This window comes from Strix uralensis, chromosome 20, assembly GCF_047716275.1.
Source record: "Strix uralensis isolate ZFMK-TIS-50842 chromosome 20, bStrUra1, whole genome shotgun sequence".
NCBI lineage: Eukaryota > Metazoa > Chordata > Aves > Strigiformes > Strigidae > Strix > Strix uralensis.
In genome coordinates, this window is record NC_133991.1 from 8,500,598 (window position 1) to 8,523,920 (window position 23,323).

The 23,323-nt window shown below is 43.5% G+C and overlaps 1 protein-coding gene across 14 annotated transcripts in view; it reads right to left on the bottom strand.

Moving 5' to 3' along the window:
• The window catches only part of FAM222B (family with sequence similarity 222 member B), a 40,846-nt gene that overhangs the window by 11,705 nt on the left and 5,818 nt on the right, over nt 1-23,323 (bottom strand). For 2 of the 14 annotated variants that reach the window (XR_012631640.1, XR_012631639.1), the window contains exon 1: nt 1,268-7,575. The exons of 1 other annotated variant lie outside the window; for it this stretch is intronic. Coding sequence is in view for 8 of the 13 variants with exons in the window: in XM_074890046.1 (XP_074746147.1) it covers nt 18,533-18,591; nt 18,707-18,777 (130 nt within the window). In the remaining 5 variants the exon portion in view is untranslated. Of the gene's footprint in view, nt 1-1,267; nt 7,576-11,287; nt 11,370-11,912; nt 12,081-12,353; nt 12,912-13,587; nt 13,914-16,646; nt 17,008-17,419; nt 18,484-18,532; nt 22,826-23,323 lie in introns of those variants that run through there. 11 more of the 14 variants (XM_074890048.1, XM_074890050.1, XM_074890049.1 and 8 more) reach the window with 11 other exon arrangements.

Consider the following 23,323-nt stretch of genomic DNA (forward strand, 5'->3'; position numbering starts at 1 on the left):
AACGTTTAATTAGCAAATACCTGATTTATGCACGATACCCTCAACAATTTGCTGTCAGAACTAAGCTTTCTGATCCACCGAAGAAACTTCACATAATGCAAGGACCTAGGCACGTTCTCACCACTACAGCAGAGCTCGAACTGGAAATGGAAATGAGAAAGGAGGGGAATGCCCAGTTTCGTGCTGTCTAAGGAAGTCCTTTTGTGAGTAAAGCTTTTTAATATTGCCGAAAGTGTCATTACAATTACCAAGCCCATGGAGTCGGCATAAATGCTGTACAAGTGCTGTGGGGGAGCACACGTGTGTACGTGAACAGCATCGTTTGCTTCTGGCAGGGCCAGGACTTTGAGCACGTCACCCTTAATTGCAAAATTATCTTACCTATTTTCAGCAGCATCCCAAGCCTTAACATATTAACAATTTAGCTACCACTGGACTGTAAATTACTTGGTTTTAAAGAGCAACGAGTCCATCAGCAAATTGAGGGTACGGAGTTCTCCCAATACACATTTCACATACAAGAGACAGGTCACAGCCCTGAGAACGAAGTACACAGATCTTACGTAGAAACCTTGGTCTTTCTGAAATTCCAGCTGAACAATCAATGTGCAACTTCAGTGATAAAGAGGAGACACAGAGTAAGATTTAAAAAAAAAAAAATCTACAAGCATCAAAAAAATGACTGAAGTTATCAAAAAAGAATTACCAGAATACTCTGCAGGCATAATTTCAGAGGCACCAAAGAGACATCAGAAAGAAGATGGAAACTTTGAACTTTAGTAATTTGGGCTAGATCACTAATATTTGCAGTATATGCCCCAGGTATGTAGAACAACAGAGCTGCTGACCTCAAAAGGTTTGCATTAGCCTGATCCAACTTTTATTGGTGTCTACGAGTAATTAAATGAATGGAAGTGAAAGAGAGTCAGGAAAAAGTGGTGTTAAGAAGCAAGTCAGCTGGCACACTTTTAGGACAAAATGTTTTCAGCAAAGAGGCACGAATCTCACAGAAACCTCACTTGCATTTAATCTTGCTGTGGTTAAAATTAACCTTTATAAAGCCAGGAATGGAGGAGAGCTTGCTGCACACACGTGAACCTCCACAGCGATTTCCCAGAGCCATTACTGATGGATGCCTTGAAGGCATAACAAAAGAAAGACTCTAACATTAAATAGTTTTTCCACTGTATCCTAAATGTTTATGTCACAGCTGTACCAGAGCCAGATTTAACAGTTAACCACATCCTGCAGACAAAACGTCACTCACATTTCTGAAGTCCAGTGTTCATCTGCGTGTAAGAAAGAAGCTGAAAGGAGAGGTCACCTGGTCCTGGCAGACAGGCCAGCATGGCAGACAGGCACTAACACAACATGGGGCATTCACTCCTCTGCACACTGCAACAACAGAGAGACAATTCAAAGTTATAATACAAGGAGGAACAGAGAAAAGAAAGCGGCAAAGAGCCATCCCTGGGCGAAGGCCTGACCAAGCACAGATGCACAGCTGCTGCTCCAGCCCTTACTGCATCTCAGAACGGCAACGGAAATACTTCAAGAAGTGGGTCATCTGCAGGGTTAAAACTAAAATAGCCGTCTCGCTCTCCTCTGATGCTCGACACACAGAGGATAATCCATAACTCTGTCCTCAAATTTCAAAGGTGGTTGTTATGAATGGTAAAGAAACCACCATCATTCATTTTACTATATATTGAAATGCGCTGGCTATCTACCAGGTATAGCCAAAGCAAGTCCTCTGGAGAAATCCTGTCAACTGCTCTTTTACATTTAATAAAAAGGCACGGCATGCATAAATTGAAGGCAAAGTATGCAGCACTCTGCCTTGTGGCAAGATTAAGCTGCATGCTACAGCTTGTAATTTCTGTGGTCCATTAGGCTGAAAGATGAATGGCTACAACTTCCCTCATTTCATAGGAGACTCGCTAACCTGCGCGGCTCTGGGTTAGACAAACGGCAAGACGTGCCTTCTGCACAAAGGAGCTGCAGAGGTGCCGCCATCCTCTGCTGCAGAGGTTCAGCATTAGGAAATCAAACCTCAAAGTGAATGCACAGAGCGCTAAAGCTCTTTAAATACAAACACTGCACAGCTACCCTCAAATCCCATCATCGGCGTACAGAGGGGGTGTTCCCAGCAACAAAGCTAACTCAGGTTTAAAGTCTCCCAATGTTATTAGAACTACAGAGAGAAATTTTAAGCTGGAACAAGGTCTCTCGAGGTCACCTGGTCCAAGCCCCTGATCAAATCACCCCTGCCACAGCTACTGGGGCAAGCCACAGCCAGCCATGAGCACTTCAGAAAGCTCTGGGTAACAGGATGGCTGAGCCAAGTGGGAGGAATCAGTTGACTTCTCTTTGCCCAGATCTCAACAAGCATCAGTATCACTATACAGGGAGTGCTTTTGCCAAAACATCTAGGGGACAGCTAGAAAGGCTTTGGGGCTTGTTATACGACCCCCAAAACATGGAAAGAAGGCTTCAAAGGCTTCAAAAGTTATAGGCTGATTTAATTTCAGTCATTGTTTCACAAACCCCAATTAAAACAACTGGGGAGGCATATGAAGATCAGAAGAGGCGAAGCAGAAAGCTCAGGACCGACACGAGAAGCCACGGCTGCAGAAACCCTGCAGAGGCCACTTCTGAAAGAGTCATACTGCTGAGGACTGCACAAGCCATGTGAATGAAACCTCTGGATGACACCCAACGTGGCAACGTCAGCGCTGCCTCCTGGATAGCACCACCACCTTCATGGTCCAGAAAGCTCCAAAAGCCAATTTCTCTTCAGTAACGTTTGAAAGACTTTAATTTGAAACCTCACCTCAGACCACTGTCACAAGTCAGGCGGCCCAAAGAATACTTGCACCAACACAGCAAACAGCATGGACTTAAAGCTTTCCTGTAGTAGAGCAATTACTCACTGTGTAGAATTCATTAGCTCCATGTTTATATGTGTCTCCTCGGTTTAACATGCAAAGGCTGATTAAACCAACAGCCAAGAAATCTCATACAAATACTAATTCATGAAAACTTCTGCATCTTCACCGTGCAAATGCTCTCAAAAGCTGACCGAGTGTTGCTGAGCGAGCCCGTTGGGTGCCACTGTGACTAACAAAAATAAGTTTTGGGCACCGAATGTCAGCTTGACAGCTCCACGCTACTGCCCGTTCACCCTACCCACTCAGAGTAACCGTGACTCAGTGCTGTGAGAAACAAACACACAACCTCACCAAGCTGCAGGGCAATCACCAACAGAGTAAGTCTAAATCATTCTTCATTTCATCCCTAGGAGATAGGAACGATCTGCACTACCAAAAGTCCAAGATTTGTAGTTGTAAAACCTTGTAAAATAAATCTAAACCCCGATTTTTCTTCTCACCCTCTGTAAGAGGTGGAGTTCTTGGAGTCTTTCAGAAGGTGTTCACAAATGATGACTGAAGATCTGTCACACCCACAACTTAAAAGAAATTGCTTTAGGAACTGAAACGTTGCTTGACCTTTATAGATGAGATTCATTCATGACTATAAGCATGCAATGTTCAGTGAAACTCTGCAAACACCCTGTGGGCAGCAGTTGCTTGACCCCAATCATGCCCAGCAAGCCCAAAGAGACAAGACAAGAATTCAGCTCCTTTGAATCAGAAGGCAAAATCACTGTGAGTTGCCAAGAGCTTTACCCGAGTAAGCAACGGAAACACTCACAGTCAGCAAGAAAAAATAATAATTGTATTTTCCTTTTTTTCCTCATTTCATCAATTTCAGAAGACTGGCAAAAACAAGACCTATTTCTCAGTGAAAAGCAGACAAACAAAACGAAGAGCCTTCACTGTAGTCAGAAAACCATCAGATCACACCATTCCCACATTAACCTAAGCATCTACCTTTTACTCCAGTAACGTCTGACGCCAGCCCAGGATTACTTCCCATGTCTGCACGGCCCACGGAGCTCGGTGTCTAAAACATTACTTAATCGGTGGCAAGTTTCTGTGCAGCCCCGAAAGAGAGAAAAGCGCTCTGCAGCGCAGCACTCAACGCGCTCCTTGACTGAACAAGTAGCATTTCTGACAGGCAAGATATGCGGAGGGTTTGCTCACCTGCTCCATCATTAATGCTCATTATAGCCCGAACACTGTGACTCTTTGAGTAAGCCTCTTGCTGAAGTGCCACAGAGACGCTCAGCGCCACGCACACAGCAATAAACAGGATAATGGCACATTAAGGAGAGAACAAGTGATTAAGAGCGGTCACAGAATTCAACGCAGAAGAGCCAGGCTTCTGCGATAAGACAGCAGTATTTCCTTGAAGGTCAAAACACGTATTTACAGAAGCTTTAGCTCCAATACAGAGAGTAATGTTTTAGAGAGGGCTATAAAGGCAAGTCGTTCCCACAGGCGGATAATCATTTTAGGCAATGCCAAAGGTTCATAAAAGATTGGGGTGGCAATAATCATTTTAAAGGAAATACTGGACTTACAAAAATAATTTTAAGTAGAAGCATAAAATCATTCTTTTAGCTTGATTTGCAATAACCAAATTGATGCCATCTAGGTCACTGCTGAGCATTAAAAAAAGAAATGCAGACTTACAGAAGTGCTGACCATAACTCCATCGCTGAATTCCATATTATAATTAAAATCCTGCTCCAATTTTTGTTCTCCATGAAATTAATATAGTCTCTCAAAAACAAGATCTCAGTATTTAAAAACAAATGCATTTGAAATAGCTTTACAAACAAGCCTGTTTTTTTTTTTTGTTAGACGTTAATTAACATTTATTCCCTTTGAGATACTCAGCACCTGACTACTACTTTCTGACCTGACTCCTCTTCAGCAGGAGCTAGCGCAGACAACTCCAACACACCACCCAGCTCTAAAACGAACTGAAATCCCCACATGGACTGTATTTGGGGTTGGGGTGAACATTCATGGCTGTCTCACACCATTGTTACGTACAGTCCCAGCTCGGCAGTGCAGGGTCCTGACACAAAGGCAGCTGGACCCATCATCCCCTCCTGCACTTGGCTTTATTACTTCTAATTAGTCCAGAAGAGGAGATAAGCTGAACTTGGCACGTCAAGACTTCTCGCTAGCAGACTTGGCTCCATGGCGGCAACTTGTGTGGGCACCATCACCTGCAAAGCTTCCCCCAGGGCAGCTGCCCCAGCCCCTCCAAGGATGGGCGGTGTGTTACTGGGGGAACTGGAATGGACACAGTGAACCAGGAACCGAGGGGGCTTTTGCACTTGCACCAGATGTTATGACCCGGACTGGGAGCCCAGGGAGTCATAAAGGTTTTGTGATTCCCTCAGGTTAAATTAAGGTGAAACGACACCAAACAACTGGTTAAAATGTTTTACTTGCAGTGGAAACAAACTTGGAAAAGGATAGTAAGCGATGTGGCCTGTTATTGATAAATGTGAAGGGGAGAGGAGGAGGAGGAAGAGGAGAGGAGGAGAGGAGGAGGAGAGAGTCAAAGAATCCGGATCACCACCCCAGGTTCCAGTGTTGTCTTGGGTCTGGTAATCTTGGGTGGTGGGGTGCACACCCAGCAACATTTTCTGTCACCTTTTAAGTTCATCTTATTGGCTGATTTGCATAGTAGATGAGGAGAGGTGGGTTTTCCATGAACAATTAGCATGAGAGACGAGGAAAGGTGAAGCATGGGTTCTGTACACACGTTGAGGGGGGAATGGGGTGCATTAACCCTTCTGTCCAATTGAGTCGGTGGTTGCAATCTCCCGCTGCTACCTTTACCTTTCCCCCAGTTACTCCTGGTTTTCGCTGACTTCATGCTTCTCAGGCAACCATCCAGCCTTTGGCTCCTTCTGGGGCAGATGTTCCCCTCTTATTAGTCTTTTAGCTCTTCTTCAAGGGCATAGTCGCTAGCAAGGCCTGCATCGCTTATACGAAGTATCAGGCTTACACAAAGTGCAGCAAACAGTTCGATGAATGTCTGAGGCATTAACTCCTTCAGTTCCTCACACCAGACTCAGTGACACTGCCATCTAAACCAGTCAGCTGCAAACTGGAGGGCAAGCTGACCAGTAGGTTTGGCACCCAGCAATGGAGGGCGGCTGTAAAACCCTCACCTTTAAAGTTTTTCAATTGTATTTTAAACTGATTCTGTATACTGCCAAACAGTGTAACAAGCTCTGTCTTGAAAATATATATAAAAAGATAAAGTACATTTCTAGATGAAAACAATCATTAGATTGGAATAAATAAATAAATTCACCTCTTTGAAGTGATTTTAATCTAATCTGGCTGCAGGATATAATCTTAACAGCACACGTACTGCAGAACGCTCTATGAAATAGTTAGCAGGTTTAGACACATGAACAGATTTTTTTTTTTCTCTTAAGATTTATTAATAATTAAATCAAAGCACGTCAAGCTTAAGAGGGATTTGCAGTGCTTGGGCTTTGGGGGTAATTGTCACATCCCCACAATGACTGTCACGTTCAGACTTACCTGCACATCAGGGTGTTTTTTGGTCCAGGCAGCACAATGTTCCCCGCACGGATTTTTGGACCAAGCCCTGTCACCCCCAGGGCTCACTGGGTAGGACGGAAGAAGTCACCTCCACGCACTGCCCAGGGACGCCCTCCCTGTAGAGCTAAGAATCAGTTCCAGTAAAACCTACCATGGTATTGCCTTTCTGGACTAAAAAAGACATACTATTTTCTGGCTGATACTCAAAGCTTAGTATTGCCTCTGCCAGACCCAGTGCTCCTTCAGGCCAGGGGGTACTTTTACAAGCTAGAGTAAAACCTAGGTGTAAAGCAACTTGGTACTACTAGGAAATTTCTAATACTCTAACACAGCTTTATCTAAACAGACCACATATGCAGAGTTATTGCCAAGTTTTTAAATACGCCAGTCTCTGAAGCTTCCCAAGAGGCCTTACAGGGTAAGCACACAAAGGAAACACTCCTCACAAACCATCCCTGGCCAGAGAAATAGGGAAACTGAGCTGGTTTAGACGAAAGCAAGCTGGTGATGTCTAAAGTTAGGTTCCTGAAAGTAAACACGCATGTCTGAAATTCCACGATTAACTGCGGGCTTGTTCACAAAGCCTGGGGCCAGGAGGAAGCAGGAGCATCCACCCACATACAAAAGAAAAGCTCCAAACTATTCCAAGTTTCCAGCACCCTGGGGTCCCGTAAACTGTGCGAGGGTTGTTAAGCGCTTGTGGCGGGCTGATACGCTTCGCTTCTCCTCGTTATTCACAAGGTAGCCCCATGAAATTCCATAACCTCTGGTGGGATTTACGGCAACCCCAAAGCGCACGCGGCACATTCCAAATTCAGCATATATAAGTGCTGCAAACAAAAACAAAAACTAACTCGAGTTGTGAAGTTTCTTTGGTACAAATGTCTGTAAGAGCTTGCCAGGAAACATAATTGAATCCAGGCCAATTTTCATGCTCCAAGGGAAACTCAGTGTCTCATTTACCCCCTGGCAGGCTGCTCAAGTCCAAATGAGACTCATTCCTTTTCCCTCTCCCAAAGTAACCTAAAGTCTAAGGGTTTCAAAAATATGTTTGTGTCAACTGCAGACACTGGACACCACCCCCCCACCCCCCCCCTTAGCATTCAATATGATTCCTTCCACTCAGCCATGCCTTGCAGTGTCTAGACTGATCCTGCAGGCTTCCTGCCTTTCTCCAGCCCTAAAACTCCCCTTTATTCTTGGGCACCTACCAGAATGGCCCTTTCCCGGGACTGCTGAAGAGCCAGAGATAAATCTTACCGTTTCCTGGAACAAAATTACCAAACTAGCACTGTATTCATCGCCGGCCGGTATCACATCCTCTTAATGTTTTATAAATGGAAAACTGCAAAATAATGCACAGAGAGGTAGTCTTTTGAAATGGCAATAAATCACAATAGCATCGAGTGCACTTGGGGATAAATAAATAGGAAGACTGAACAATAGAAAGTCGTCTTTTGTAACAAGCGGAATGCACTGTCAGCATCTGCCAGCACAGGACCTCTTGGCTTTCTGCATTCAGGTGGGCCCTCTGCAGCACCCTGCAACAGTTTCGATCAAAATCAATTTTTGCTTCTTGCAGTTTAATTAACTATGATTTTGCTTGTAAACCATTTCACCTTTTAGGCTGACCTCCATTTATAACGTTACTCAGGCAACAAAATGAAATAGTTTCGAGGTGAAGGCAGAGAGAATTTAAATGTACGTGGGGCGCTTCGGGAGAAGGGAGGCACCTGCTGTAGCCCAGCTCTGTTCCTCTCCCCGAGCTGGGATGGCAACGCTCAACAAGGAAGAAAATGAAGCAGCTTTGGGGTAACAGCACTTAAATGGAAATATTGTTCATATCACACTCCTCACACCCAAGGGCTACCACTAAAGGCTTCTAGGTGAGCAATTTTGAACAGGATATAGTGTAGTAAAAAAAGCCAAGGCGGTGGCTCTCGGCTCCAGGCGGGCAGCTACTGCCACGTGTGACATCAGCTCCATCAAATTCACTCTTCGGATAAAGCAGCAGCAAGCTCAAGGTTATGATCTTAGAGTTTAAAAAGCCTTTTTTTAGGTCGGTCCCAAGAGATTATTTTAAAACACAGGACTACGCATCTGCTGAAGAGTAGAACAGTTGGCTTTAATTGTAAGATGGATTTTTACATAGCTTCTGACCTTTCATCTAATTGAGGCCTAAAGAAGAAAAAAAGAGGAAAAGCTATACGTCACTTCAGTTATTAAAATCCATCAAGCTCAGACTTTAGCCTTGGGATAACCACAGCCAAAAAATTGACTTGCAAGTAATTATCACTGCTATCTGCAATAAAAGTTAATTGGACATAATTGAACTAAAGCCCTAATCTGAATGAAGCTGTTGCTGGCAAGAAGCCTGCTCCTGCCTGCACTTTGCAAATGAAACTGCTAGCAGTAAAATGGACAAACATGAGGCCGCTTTTACAGTCTGCCCACTGCAAATCACAGAGCAATTCTGCAAAGAGCTCGTTAGCTAGGCCAAAATAAAGCCATTAAGAGGGCCCGTCCTCACCAAACACACCCTTCAACAATACCCAAACACGGTGAAGGCGTAGAGTTTCAAAAGCAAGTTTCAGTTTTACTGACCTCTTAATTACATGGACTGAAACATAAGATTCACGTCACGAGATGCTGGTTTCATCAGCCCCCGAACGCTGTAAATAGCAGTACAAATAATGTACTTTTTGAGCACATAAAGATACCAACTCAAAAGGTTTTCAGTGCTGATAATTTACCACCTTCATGCAGTTCAATAGCCTTTCCTGTTGTAGGACCAGCTTCTTTCATCTCCGCAGCGGAGCAGACAATTAGCTGCTTTTTGTGCTCAGCCCATGCAGGTGGCTGGGGGAAGGGAGTGTTAAAACTAAATTCCTGCTGATTCGTCAATTTATATTTTGCCTTTTTGTTAACTAACAGACCTGAAAGCGGTCCTCATCCCCCATACTACTTTAGAACTTCCTTCCAATTTTAATTATTAACACTCTGCCCTTCACCAAAGCATATCAAAGCACTTAACAAACATTATTGAAGCCACATAACCACTCTGAAACGGGCAAAAATTGCACACAACTCCTTTTACAGTGGCTTAAGGTTTTTTGACCAGATTTATGTTAGAAGACTGGTGTCCTGATTATGGGCTAGCCTATGACAGAAGAGATCAAGGGAAGTATCCGGCTCACCACAGGTGCCTGATGTAATTTTGGATGAAGGATTTAGTCACCCGATGCAGTGGTTGCTCCTTGTTAAAAGGACAGCAGTGGGTGACAGTTTTCTACCACTGAAGAAGACCGTGAAGATAAATGAAACTGCAGAGCATTCAATACCACCTTGACCTTCTCACGTCAGGCTTACAAGGTCATGGTCCTGGCAGTCTCCCGGGGTAACTGGAAGGAGACCACCCTTCCCTCTCCTGAGCACCATTTGCTCACTACCTCTCCTCCGCATTTTCACAGCTCAGAACAGAACTTCTTAGCTCAAGAAAAAGCTGCAACAGAGAACCAGTGACATCAATTCCCTTTCATGACCCAAATCAGTGGCTTATTTTACTTTGCTCAAAGCCCTCACCTCTTTTTAAGCCTATTTTTAGATTTAACTCCGTATTCAGCAATGTGGCAGGAGCTGACAGACAACACAGGCGTTAAGTAGGGCTTGCCAGGTGTTGCAGGCCACTTCTAAGGCGAAGGAAAGATGTAGAAAAGACAAGTCGGGACGATTGTATGGCCTGGCCAAAGCTTCAAAGGAGTATTTCTGGCTGTGCTTGAAACACATATGCTAGTGGTCAGTTATGAGACAGATGAGATACTGCTTTTACCATGGGAACATATGCAAGAAATAGGAAAATCAACCTGCCTGAAGTCAAAAAAGCCATTTGAATAACTTTGTATCTGCCTCCTCTGAATTTTCACTACACTAAAGCACTCTGACCTTTAATTAATTTTCTTTCTCCTTTTATATGGTAACTTCCAACTCCCAAGTTTTTAATGCTCTATTGGTGGGAAACAGGGATAAAGAAACAGCCTGGGATGTATCTTAGTTATGTTTCACAGTCCATAAATCTGCATGGTCATTTAGGAGAGGGAGAAAAGGATGCTACAGTTGAACTGCAGCAGCTAAGAGAAGAGGTAAGGTAAATACAGCGTTGTCGTGAAAATCATATCTTGCCCAGGATATTAGGCTTACATTTGTATTTTCAAAATGCAAAACAGACTCCCTACCTGCCATTGTAACATTCACAGAAGATAACATTTTCTTCAACAAGATACCAAGAGGTGCAAACAAACATTCCTTCCTCCAAAGCATCCACTATCCTCGGGGCAAACTAAACCCACTTTCTTCCTACATGCTCGAGCAGCATCTATAATATCACAGCAGCCACTATAAAACACGGAACAGACTTACAGGTACGAGTGTGCATGTTTTCACATGAACATGACGGTATTCGGGTTAGCTGAGATGACTCCCACCCAAAGCAAACCCAAATCAGCCCAGCAACTACCAAACTACAGGATGCTGCTAACACATACCCCAGTGGAGGCACCACACATTCCCACCAACAGACATTCTCCATCCTCGTAAGCAACTTCCTTCTGCCTTCGAGTGATAAGAAACCAAAATACACATTGACTCCTTTCCCATAGCGGAGAGCCTGCAGTTATAACCTCAACATCATCAGCAAGAATGTGCACTGCATCGGTGTTATGTGCAGCCTTCCTACGTGTCCTGCGTCTGGAAGAGGCGCAAGGTTGTAATTCTGGGCTTTACTTTACCACAAAGGACATGCGAGAGCTGTGAGCTTCCTCATGCCACTCTCGGCCAGAATTCCTCCCTCTTGACTTTGTCTTCCCAGATCTGAAAAGGAAGCTTTTCTTAAGTACAGCAAACAGCTGCCTTGGTGAAGGGGAAACATGAAATAGTTCCCTCTCCCGTGGCTGCTTCGCACAGATCACCATTATCATTATCTTCTCTCATTCCACACTTACTATATAAAAGCCCAGAATTAAAGTCTTAATCATGACTTACAGAAATCCTTGTGGCTGCACATGACAGAAGGATGACAGTTTTTCCTTCTAAAATATCGTTAGAAGTTACAGATTATGACAGTTCCCCGAGTAGGGAAGTAGCTATCTTGCCCTGTTTATTACAAGCTGATTATTTAAAAAGAACATTTTTTCTGAGCTAAATTTGAACAAATTTTACCTCCATGCAACACACAAACAACAATCCCGACATTTGTTAGATATTGAAAAAATATGCTTCGATTCCTGTTTTAAAAATAGATTCACTTGAAAATGAGAAATATTTGCAAATAAGATGAGGCAGAATGAATTAGACTTCATACAAAACAAAAAACTGAACTTGCATATTAAGAAAAAAAAATAAAGCGTGACTCACTTGTGGACCAGGTGTGCCAGTGGTGTGTGAACACAGGCGGGCAGGCTCATGGGGGGGTGGATTTCAGTTTGCTTTGGTTATGCGTGTGTATCATTTTGACCTGTACAATTACACTGACAGTTGCTTGGTGTAGTATTTAGCGCTCTCGATACTGAATTAAGGTCCCACCTACGGTGAAATTTTAACAGCCCATTTACAAAGTAAGCAGAGAAATACACAGCAGATTTTTATTTAAGATACAAAATTGGAGATCTCTGTCCAACTGCACACAGTGCCCGAGCTTCCCAGCGGACCATGAACACATAGATACACATTTTACCATTTGTAAGGGCAAGATAAGACCTTCTTCTGTAGCTGGAGATAGTGTGCAGCCTACTGTGAAGATGAAAAGTATTCCAAGAACCTCAAACAGAAGTTGCAACACAAGTACAAAACACTCACCAGCAGAAAATACAAGCTATCAGGTGAATACCAAAGAGCTGGACCAGACACTGGGACGGTGTTTTCCCATCAACCTTCAGAACGAGGTGCTGGTGCCCCGCTGGCTTGTCCTGACACAGACCAAGTGTCCTTATCAGTCTTCCAAGAAACTCAAAGGCCATCTCATAACAACTCAACAGAAGAAAGGACGAGAAGTACATTAATTGCGAGTTACTGAAAAAGTCTCTGCTGTTCTCCCTGCTTTCCCGAGAAGCAAGAAATCCGGCCAGTTGCATGGCTGGCAGTTCAAAACAGCCACAGGGAAAACAACAAAGAGCGTGCAAGATGTTTGCAAAACCTCTGCACACCACAAGCACCAGAGATTTTTGTCTGCAGGCCTGATAAAACACTTCAGTGCGATCTCACCTGATTCCTTCAGCAGCCGTCAACACATCACCTTTATCCAAAGTTTACATTCACAAAAGATTTCTTTTTTCATGATAAGTTTTACCGACTACAGGTGAGCAGGAGATTTCTGTTTGCTTTTGTGCATCCTTCCTCCTCTGCACTTGCCTTTTTCTTTAGAAAAAGACCCAACACACACGGCAATAAATAAATTATACGGACAGGACACAGAGGCAGTTGTAACCGTACTACCGTCAGTGAGACATCCCTTTGCATGGTAAACACAACCTGGCTGCGTGGGTGAGAACAAAACACTGCTAACACAGCCCACACACCCGTACCTCAACAGCAAACACAGCACAAACCCGTCTACACGAATGCTGAGCTCCCGATAACCTGGGCTATAACAGCCATGGGGCAGCCCTGACCTCCTCGGTGCATCCTGCACTAAAAGGGTGCACCCCCCCCTCCGAACACTGTGCCAGAGTCTGATCAGGTGTATACTCGAGACAGTTACTCAGGCAATCCCCGATGTATTGCCTGATTTTAATTTCCAGACAATTTGTCTTTCCAACCACTGAATTGCTACAGTCAACAAATTCAAAAGGTAAATTTTTCTACCTTCAATTAACTGCATTAGTACTGTTTATAACTATGTGATTGATAAATGCTCTACAGAAGCTGTAATTAATGTATTTTTTCCTTGGAACACATACTGAACCCCTTGGCGCTCAGACACTTAATGAAAAGCAATTTATCAACTTGCTTTGAACAGCTGAATCTGACTCCTTAATGCAGAGAGAAACACACTTCGCTTTAAGCACTACTACTCTGAAAAAGGAATGCGTACCACGACATTGCGAATGCCACCAGACACGGTTCGGATTTTGATCGGGATGACAGCGACCAGAGCGCTCATCTTGCCGAGAAACTGGGTATGATTTCGTGCGGCTTAGCTGGGATCCTCTCCCCTGGGATGCAGTCGAGCAGGAGATTTGCAGACGTGCTTTTCCAGGACGGAGGTCAGGAGTGCCTCTTCAGGACACCGGACAAAGTTCCGAATTGTCCCACGCCTGCGCGGCCGGGAGCCTTCTCACCGCTCCTCGTGCCGAGCGGCGCTGGCACGCTCGCCGGGAAGCAGCAGCTCAGCGTATTTCAGCCTGGACATGTGTTCAGCTGCTCACAAAGCAGACAAAAATAAAGTGCTTATGGAGTGTTTGAATGCTCATTTCTCAAATTGAGTGTTGCTTTGTATAGCTGACATATGCACAAAAAAAAAAAAAGGCATTTAGAAGGAAAGGCTTGACATCACAGAAAATTTTTATGTTGGTATTAACCGCTGGGGGGGATTAACCAACCTTCAAAGCCTAAAATCTAACCTCACATTTCTGGGAGCACAGGCTACGGATTTCCAATATAGAAACTGGTCTGTACTCCATGTGGCAGACTGATTACATATTTCCATTGCACATATAAGTCTGTTTCCCATCCCTGAAGTGTCTTGCTCTCTTCCATTTGTCTCGTGATGCAGATAAAAGCCAATGCAGATAGCAACTGCTGATACAGAGAAAGGCGCAAGACACAGTGCGCCTTTGGACTAAGGGGAAAAAAGGACTCGGGTCCAGACTGCTAGAGCGTGTCAAGAGATTGTCTTTGAAACTACAAAACTAGAAATGAAAGAGCTGCGTTTTTATTTGATTTGATCAAAGCGACTAGAGGGGAGGGGGAGAAATCACATCCTACAGATGCGGGCTAAAATTTAACTACTTCACACATAATGTGGGGCCAGCTGATCCCATACAGACATATATAAATAGAGAAAACAAAGAGGTAAAGTCACTCTCGCTCTGAATACGCTGCTTCCACAGATCGCTGCTTCAGGGTCTGCCAAAGAGCAACAGGAACCCATTTCAAAGCCAGAAAGACAGAGGAAGCACATACCCAGCACTCTCGCCACAGGCACACACACATTTTCAGCCTCCAGTGAAGAGCAGAGGAGCGAGCTCCTGTCAAATCAGAGAAAACATACTCCAAATGCAAAGGCTATTTGAATAAATAACTGATACTCCCACTGTCCCACCGATCCAACTGCGGGATAGCGGCAAACTGTGGCCATCTCCCGGGGGAGGGCTTTGTACTGCAAGCTGCAAAGGGACAAGACCTTAATTCTCCTCGAACAGAGCATCCGCTCCGATACGTGCTCAGCACCGGGAGAACGAGGCTTTGCAGTAAATACAAACTGCACTACAGGTAGTGGCCTTGCAGATCCCAAAGAGTAGCACAGAAGAAACAGATACCTATCGCTGCCACGCTCACTAGGAGAAAGGGTTTTAAATATCTGCTGGATAGAAATTTCCACAAGCACACAGCCTAACTGCAGAATGTGAACCATTCAGATTGCCTCTGGGCCAAAATGATCTAGGTCTTTGCCTTTCACTAAAAATTAAGCAGAAGTCATTTTAACAAGTGAGGCAGATAACAGTCTTGCACAGGAGATCAAAAAGCTCTCCAGATGTTTATTTTAAATGAAATTCAGAAGCCAGTATAAACCAGATTTTAAACACTGAATAATCCTTACCATAATCTGCATGAGAAAAAACGGGAAAGAGGTCCCATCCTGCTGCTCTGAAACTCTCCAGGAATGCGCAGGGTTAGATTTTGTTTCTAGACTCTTCAAATGAGAATGTGAAATATGAACAGCCCCACGCTGCAATCGGATGGCTGTTAAGCAAGTTTCTGCCCTGTGCTATACGCTCTGATGGATGCTCACCACACACATATGGGGGCAGCCCATGTGAAGGAAGCTTTGACCTTCCTCACCAAGACTATTCAAAATGATGGACTGAAAAGCATGTAAAAATGTCAGTCCTAAATCTTAAACTTCTCACCTTGCTACTTCATTGAATGCCTCCTGATTGTGCAAAAGCAGAATATTCAGGCGTCAATCTAAGTAGCTTGGGTGTTATGCTGACAATGTCTCTGGAAAGAGGAAGAGAAGAGAGGACAGATTTCCAATAGCTCAGACGCTTCTCTGTAAGGAAAGCTGCTACACAGCAAGAGAGAGAAATAAAGAGGGAAAGTAACACACCCGAGAACTTTTACCAAGGTCACATCGGGATGCTGAACACTACCCATCCGCAGGGGAGGATTTAGATGCCTACTCCACTACACATATCCTTTCGCTTGTTGGCAACAACAGTCTTCATTAAACCAAACCGGTTCTAACCATGAAAGAAGGACATCGGGAAGACAATATTAGCTAACAAATACAAAAGGAAAACCAACAGAGCCAGTCGTCTTGGATGGGTGCCCTCTGCTGCAAAACACAGCCCCAAACTGCGTGCACAGCCCCTGCACGACTCAGGAACAGGCGACACAGGTGATCCCAGCCAAAAGGAGGGACAGCTCTGCTCTGCCCAATGCTAACAGCTCCCAGCTTGCAGCAGAGGGGAGATTCTGCACCCACTCGGGCAAGAGCAGAACAGAGATCCCATCAGGAACGGGAGTTTTTATGACTTTGCTGCTACACAGGGTCACCTACACGTTGCGGTTCCTCATTGCTCTGGAATCAGGGCTGCGGACACGTGGCAGATCACTGCAGACAGACCATACCACGAAGAAAAAGCCCTGCCCCCAAAATATTATATCAGTTACTGCTGTGCCCTTAACAAGAGTGCTTCTTGCCCGTTTCAGCGATCTGAAAGACACGCTGGGCAAAATTTCAAGCTATGACAAAGTGATCTTATCACTTCTGTGCTGTTCTCGCTACACAAGCCCCTGATTCAGCAGCATGTAATAAAATCTTCATTTGCATGAAAAGCACTCTCTGATCACAAAGTCTTCTGTTCAACAGTCCTCTTCCCATCTACAGTGTAAAGATGCAAGCACCACTGTCATTTTGCTGGTGACTAAGGTAGAATATTTTATTTATGCTTTATTTGGAGAGGCTCTCAACGTTTTAATACAATCTTTTCCTGCAGTTTTAACAGTATTTTTGAATAACACAAAAGCTGCACACACCCAAACTGTGCAAGCACTGCAAAGTTCACAGGCTACGCTTTCACCTGCACTTTTAATAACTGTGTCACATGAAGGACATTTCATATCAGCACACGGTGACCATAAACAGTTCTAAAATGTCTTCAGCATTCAACAAGTCCAGTCTTTTCCAGTCTGCATTTACAGTGTTCGGTGTCATGACATGCAGCACTCGGACAGGATATGTTTCAAAGGAAACGAAGGTGTAGCCATGCAAAGAACAATGCTTTGCCTGCAATAAGATTAATCACTGTCATGGGAAACCAATAAAAATAAGTATCTTGTTATCTTTCTTTACAAAGAGACTGTTAAAGCTTAACTATGTTAGGAAACTTTTTCCTTTGGACTAAATCATGAGCCTAATGTATGCGGGCAACACACATACCAGCATATGCAATTAACTGGCTCTCTCCTGATGCTGCGGGAGAAAGTCCACTGTTTCAGAGGCAGGTTGAAGCCTTCACACGAGCAGCCCGTGCCCTCTCCCGATTACAGATCTCTCACCAAGGCCAGCCGCAGCTCCCTGCCCCATGCCAGATAACACCACCTCCCACTCCCAACTGTTTGCCAAAGTTAATCACGTCCCATGTATACACCCCAAAACCACACTGGGCTCTGAGCAAACTCAGCCAAAACAGAAATACCTTTCATCACGTCAGCAGCGCAGTCCCCATTTAGAAACGTTTTCTTTCACGTTAATCCAGTGCCAAAACGTTATGATGTATGCTGTGCTGATCCAGAAACGGTGCTAATGATGCTGCTGCTGCCTCCTGTCTATCACCGAGCATCTAATCTAGCGCACGGCCATGCAATGACGGCCTTGCGACAACAGGCACTTTAAATTGGGCAGCTCAGCAACACATGTACGCTGAATTTTTGAACAAGCTATTCTAAGCTGCTTTGCTAGCAATTTCTGGCCTGTACAGTTTGAAAGCACACAGTTCTGGCCCTCACAAAGAGCAGACCTGTAAATGACATCTTGAGGATTAAGCTGATTGAGATGCAATTTGCCTAGCAACCATTCATTAAGCAGAGTTCAGAAACAGGCCAGCAATCTATTCCACCTCCTTATCTGAGCAGTAAACAGATAACAGTCTCTACTGTGTCCTCTGTCCTCCAGTTCAGACACATTGTAAACAGATTTTTCAGAAGTTTAAACTCCTACAGTAAATCTCAGAGAACAATCCTGCTCTCCAAACACAAGGGATTTGGTTTCACCAAGTGCCTTACAAGCGTGAAACAGCTCTAGAACGAGGGCCACGCAAATCAAATTGTGAATGCATCTGCAGTTCCTGTGCCTCCAATATTTTCTCACGTCAAGCACTAAGAGCCCATCCTAGTTGTTATAAAAAAAAATTTAAAAAAAAAAATAATTCTTAATCACACCAGCATTTGGCATTGCTATTCTGATCACTGAAAAAACTCAATAAAAATCTTATTCCCTTCCTTCATCTTCTGGAAGGAATCGATCGGCACTGCCAAAGTCTATGATAGAGGTTCCCCCCTTCAGAGAAGAAAACAAGAGTCACGTCCTCCCTCCCATTAAGCATTTTTTCCTCATAAAATAAGCAAGACAACATAAATGTCATCAGCAAAAAATCAAACCAGCTATTTGAGCTTGAAGAATTTAGCCAAAAAGATTAAGCGAAATCATGATTTTGCATAATTGTTTCTCTGCAAGAAACATCTGATAATATCCCATTCTGCTCCAAAATTAAACAACAAAGATTAGCACGGACATCTTTAAGACTATATACCTGAATGGTTTTCCTTTGGTGTACAGTTCTTCTGGGAAATCACGGTGACATACAGCATGCTATTACAATTAAATATGCAAGAAAGAAGAATTAAACTGACTATGAATAATTAATACCCTATAATACTACTTCATAAGGAAGATCTGGCTGAATATTCCCGCAGAAGAGATATACCTAAATATAAGGCACATCAGAGCTGGTAGCTTCACTTCTATGGCAGAGTCTAAAACACTGAGTAACTTCATGGCTGCTACTTGGTTCTAGAGAAGGTACCAGCCACCCGTGCCTCTCTTCTCCCGCTCGCTGCCTGTCGAGCTCCAGAAAAGCTGGGAGAAATGTAAGTGTTGCAATAGTCACTGAACTGCTCATATGCATCTTGGAGGTAACAGGTTTCCCAAACACTTCCCATTAAAAAGTATAAAGCAATTATCTGACTTCCCAGTAGAGAGAATAAAGCAAATGTGATGCAACAATTACTTACGTGATAAGATCAGGCTAAGGTTGTGAGAAAAAACAATTAAAAGGGTTTGCAAGAGCTAAGGAATGCAGCTTACTTTCCCAGAATCTATCTTAACGAGAAAGATACCATCAACTCAGAGAGCAGACCTTCCTGTTTCAAGTTTACTGTTTTGGAGGCTGCAGAACACCAACCGTAGCAAAGCCGCAGTTGGGTGGCTGGGTGCAACCCCTCCATCTCCAGCACAACCCTCCTTTATTAGCTCCTAGTGAAAATGGTAATTAAGAATATGCCTCTTTTTTTTTTTTTTTTTTTTTCCCCCCACCAGTAGAAACCTTAAATCGCTTAAATTAATATTTACTAAAGTTGGTATTCAACTCTTGACATTTTCCACCAGACACCGGTCAGGTCAGCTCCGCACTATACCGACACACAATACACCTGTTGCACACATTTAGCTGGAAATCCCCGGTTCCCCTCAGTTTATCCAAGCAGCACAGCATACAAACAACACCCCGCCGCAGAGCGCTACTTTTAGAGATACACATTTGAAATCCAACCAACATTTGTGATCGCTGAAGCCGAACGGGGCACTACTACTGTATGTGCTGAAGGTGACAGCCCTACAGAGACGCGTCCACCAGCTCAACGCCCCGCGCTGCTCCGGCTGCCGGCTCTGCCACGAGGGTCTCGCTCCTGCAGGATCCATCACTCTTGTCCTTCAAAGCAAACACAAACCGGGGGTCTTCCTGCGCGCAGGCAAAATCATGTCAGAAGTATGCTAGCTTAATATTAATTTTCTATTAAAAATTAATAGGATTAAATGAAGCTCGCGAGCTGGCAGGCACCAAGAGTTATTTTGCTGACGCACTCATTGCCTGGAGGAGCGGGATGCGAAGGATGGGCTGCAGAGTTTCTCAGGATGGTGGCCACAGGATCCACGTGCTGGCCAGGAGGAGTAGCGGGGGGCTCTTCCCCACGTCCCCGGCAGGACCCTGTGTTCCACCAGTGCCGTGGCACTCTGCTGGTGAGCAGCTTGTCCTCCTGGCCAGAAACTGGTGGGGAAGGTGGAGCCCATAAAGAGATCACCCTAGCGAAAACTCGAGTGTCTTCTCACTGGAGATCCAGCCTTCTGGGTGCTGGCTCTGATCCTCACCCATGTGCACGTGTGCCCCTTTCTCACTGCCAGAATTAATCCTCCTGCCAATAAGCATCCTGCAAATACCCAGAGTTTACATAAGCCAAGTTTAACCTTCAGTCCCTATTAATGTTAACAGAATAGAAAAAATTAACCACCGTGCAACAAAAAAGTCTGTATCTGCATTTCTAATTATACAACAAAACACACCACGTGGCAATATTTCCAAGCACCTTGCTGGGAGTAAAATATCCAACAGACTACAGCTTCCATTTTGAACAGTGGATGCAAGAGCAACTGGCATTGAGGTTGTCAGTGTTAAGGGATGAGGATGTGAGAATTAAGGAAAATAGAGTGATGCATGTTATCGATGATAACAAAAATGCTAATAATTAGAAACACAGTCACCTTAAAAATTTAAAATTTCATGATCTCTCCTACTTTTTAATGGCTTAGCCTACTTTTTCCAACCTAATTTGCATGATCAAAATAGGCCTCCTGCCAGGAAGCATTAAAATGGCAGCCCCCCATTGAGACAAAACTTCCTTCGCCATACAAGACTGAAGGACTAATAACTATTCCTAAAAACATTTTAAGTCCATTAATGTTGTTTAGTAAACATTTATTTAGAATTAGTGCAGCTATCAGAATTGTCTTTATCACGCTCCACTAAAGCGTTTTATAAAAGCCTTTGAAGGTGGAGGAGGTACCCCCCACACACACTTGTACCATCTCCAACCCTCCCCAAAAAGCCGAGCACCCTCACGCTCCTGCTCTGCACCGCTCTGAATGTTTTCCATCCAAAAACCCCAAAGCATTCTCCAATATCAGCCTGACAATTCCCAACAGCTCTTTGGGGTACCAGGCTGGGCAGCTGGAAGCACCCCACCAAGATGCATGGTGCAGCCAGACCAGAGTACACCAACCCCACTGACCTCTACACATGGCAATTAATTCTATATGCTGAAAAAAAACCCAGGCTAGTACAATAGTAGTATAAATCTCAATATTACTGATGTACTGAAGATTTGGATTCTGGTACAAATACACAGTGCTTTATACAAATTTATCTGAGCTATGTGTTATCCTTTCAGTGCCATCTGCACAAAACCAGAGTTTTATCTAAGCGTTGGAAACTAAAATAAATCATTTTCTCCATATCTGTGATCTTGTCGGAGACAGACGCCACAAACCTGAGAGTTGGCTGGAGCTAGTGCAGGCTTGTCTAGTTAGAAATTAAATTATGTCCGCATCAATATGATTTATTTTTAATAAAAAATAAGGCAAACCAGACCCTTAATATTGAAATAGTCTCAGGCAGCATCCTCCCAGCCGACAGAAGACATAGCATACAGTGTTAAATTGTCAAAATAAAACTGGGATTGGCATTGGCATTTCCCCTAGTAAGAAATGCCACAATCAAGAGATACATTTTAATTGTCACACATAATGAAAAGTACCTGCTCATTCTCCACTTGCTGTATTTACTGCTAACACAATTCAGGACTGCAAGGCTCAGTAGGGTATTTTCTGGTACCGTTTTCAGCATGTCCTCGCCCCACCAGATCATTAAGAGTGAACTCAGCTCCCCAACACCACGCAACAAATGACGCATCTCTGTCCGTCCTGCACAAACCACTCGAGCTTCTGGGGCTGCATTTCTCAAAGCACCTTGTCCTGAGCGTCCCCTGGGAGCAGGGGACCTCACAGTAATTAGCACATTCTGACACTGGAAACTCAACTAATATATACACCGATCCCTCAAGACGGTACAGCCCGTGATTTGAGAAATGTGAGTCCCAGAAGGCCCCTTGTTTCTACCTTTGAAAGTCACCAAAGGCTAGTAAATAAATTATATTCTTCAAAAGCATTGCAAACAACAAAAATTCATTTCTACTGGTTGAATACATTCTCCAACCAGCAGCTGCAGCGAAGGGTTCATACAGGATCACCAAAACACCAAAACTTTTATTTTTTTATGTAGAGTAACTTCTACCATCTGAACTCACTGCTGTGCGATTGCCATGGATTTTATTTGGCAAGTCAAGCCGCCTAAAGCACAGATTATAAAAAATAAACACTAAACATTTTTAGATCTAACTTTCCTCCACAGACTGTGTTTTATGTACTTTCAATGGAAATGTTACATCAGAATAAAATCAGATTTAATTGGCTCTTAAATAACTGAACAGCCACTTTAATTTTATTTCAATAGCAATAATTAATAAATCAAGCAGCTGAAATTCTAGCACAGAATGACAAGTAAATAGAGCAGAACTGAAGGAGAGTATGAACGCCACATGGTGAAAGGTGATTTTTCTTAAACTTCGTGCGTCGCCATTTTATGGACATCTCAAAGCTACTGCCACATAAATACTTAGAGCTAAAATCTGTCAGCCCTGGCATGCTACACAGTTTATCAGCAGTAACCGCTCAACAAAGACCAACAGATGAGATGATCCTTGCCCAACTGGAACTGCTAGGAGAATGGCTGGGATTTTAACTGTGGATGCAATTTCCCTCACGCACGCTAGATGGAAGTATGTAAAATCTTAATTCTTTCCTGCCTCAACTTAAATTTAAGCGGTTGAAATGTTACGTTGTACTGTCACATTCTGAGAAGCCTTTTTTTGGTTCTTCACTGGCAACTTCAATCACTGATAATCTGTAAGCAAGAAGATGCCCTGAAATATTAAACTAAGCTGTGTTGGAAGTGAAGAGTAAATATGAGATTATATATATATATATATCAGAAATTAAATATATTATTTGGGCTAATTTCTAAAGTACATGCATTCCATTTCTAGAGTATTTAAATAATAATCACTGATGAGATCCTTTACAGAAATTGAAGTTACATTTTTTAAACATTCAGGCTATTTTAACAAAATACAATTCTAAAAATACCACCTTGTCGACGAATAGGAACAGGGGATATAAAAGGCTTCATAAATGCTGTTGCAGTTTTGACTGGAAAAAAACCCAAATTTCTAGAAAATACTGGGAGAGGTATAGGGAGAAAGAGCAACCTGAAGTCTCACAGAACAAGCTAAACACAGATCAGAGCAGCAGAGCAGCAAACCTGAATGGGATTAAATTACACACAAATCTTCTGGAAACGATCTTAAAAGCAACTTGTTCCAAAACAAGCCATTTCTAAATTTAAACACTGAGGAGTTCACAGACAGGAAAACTA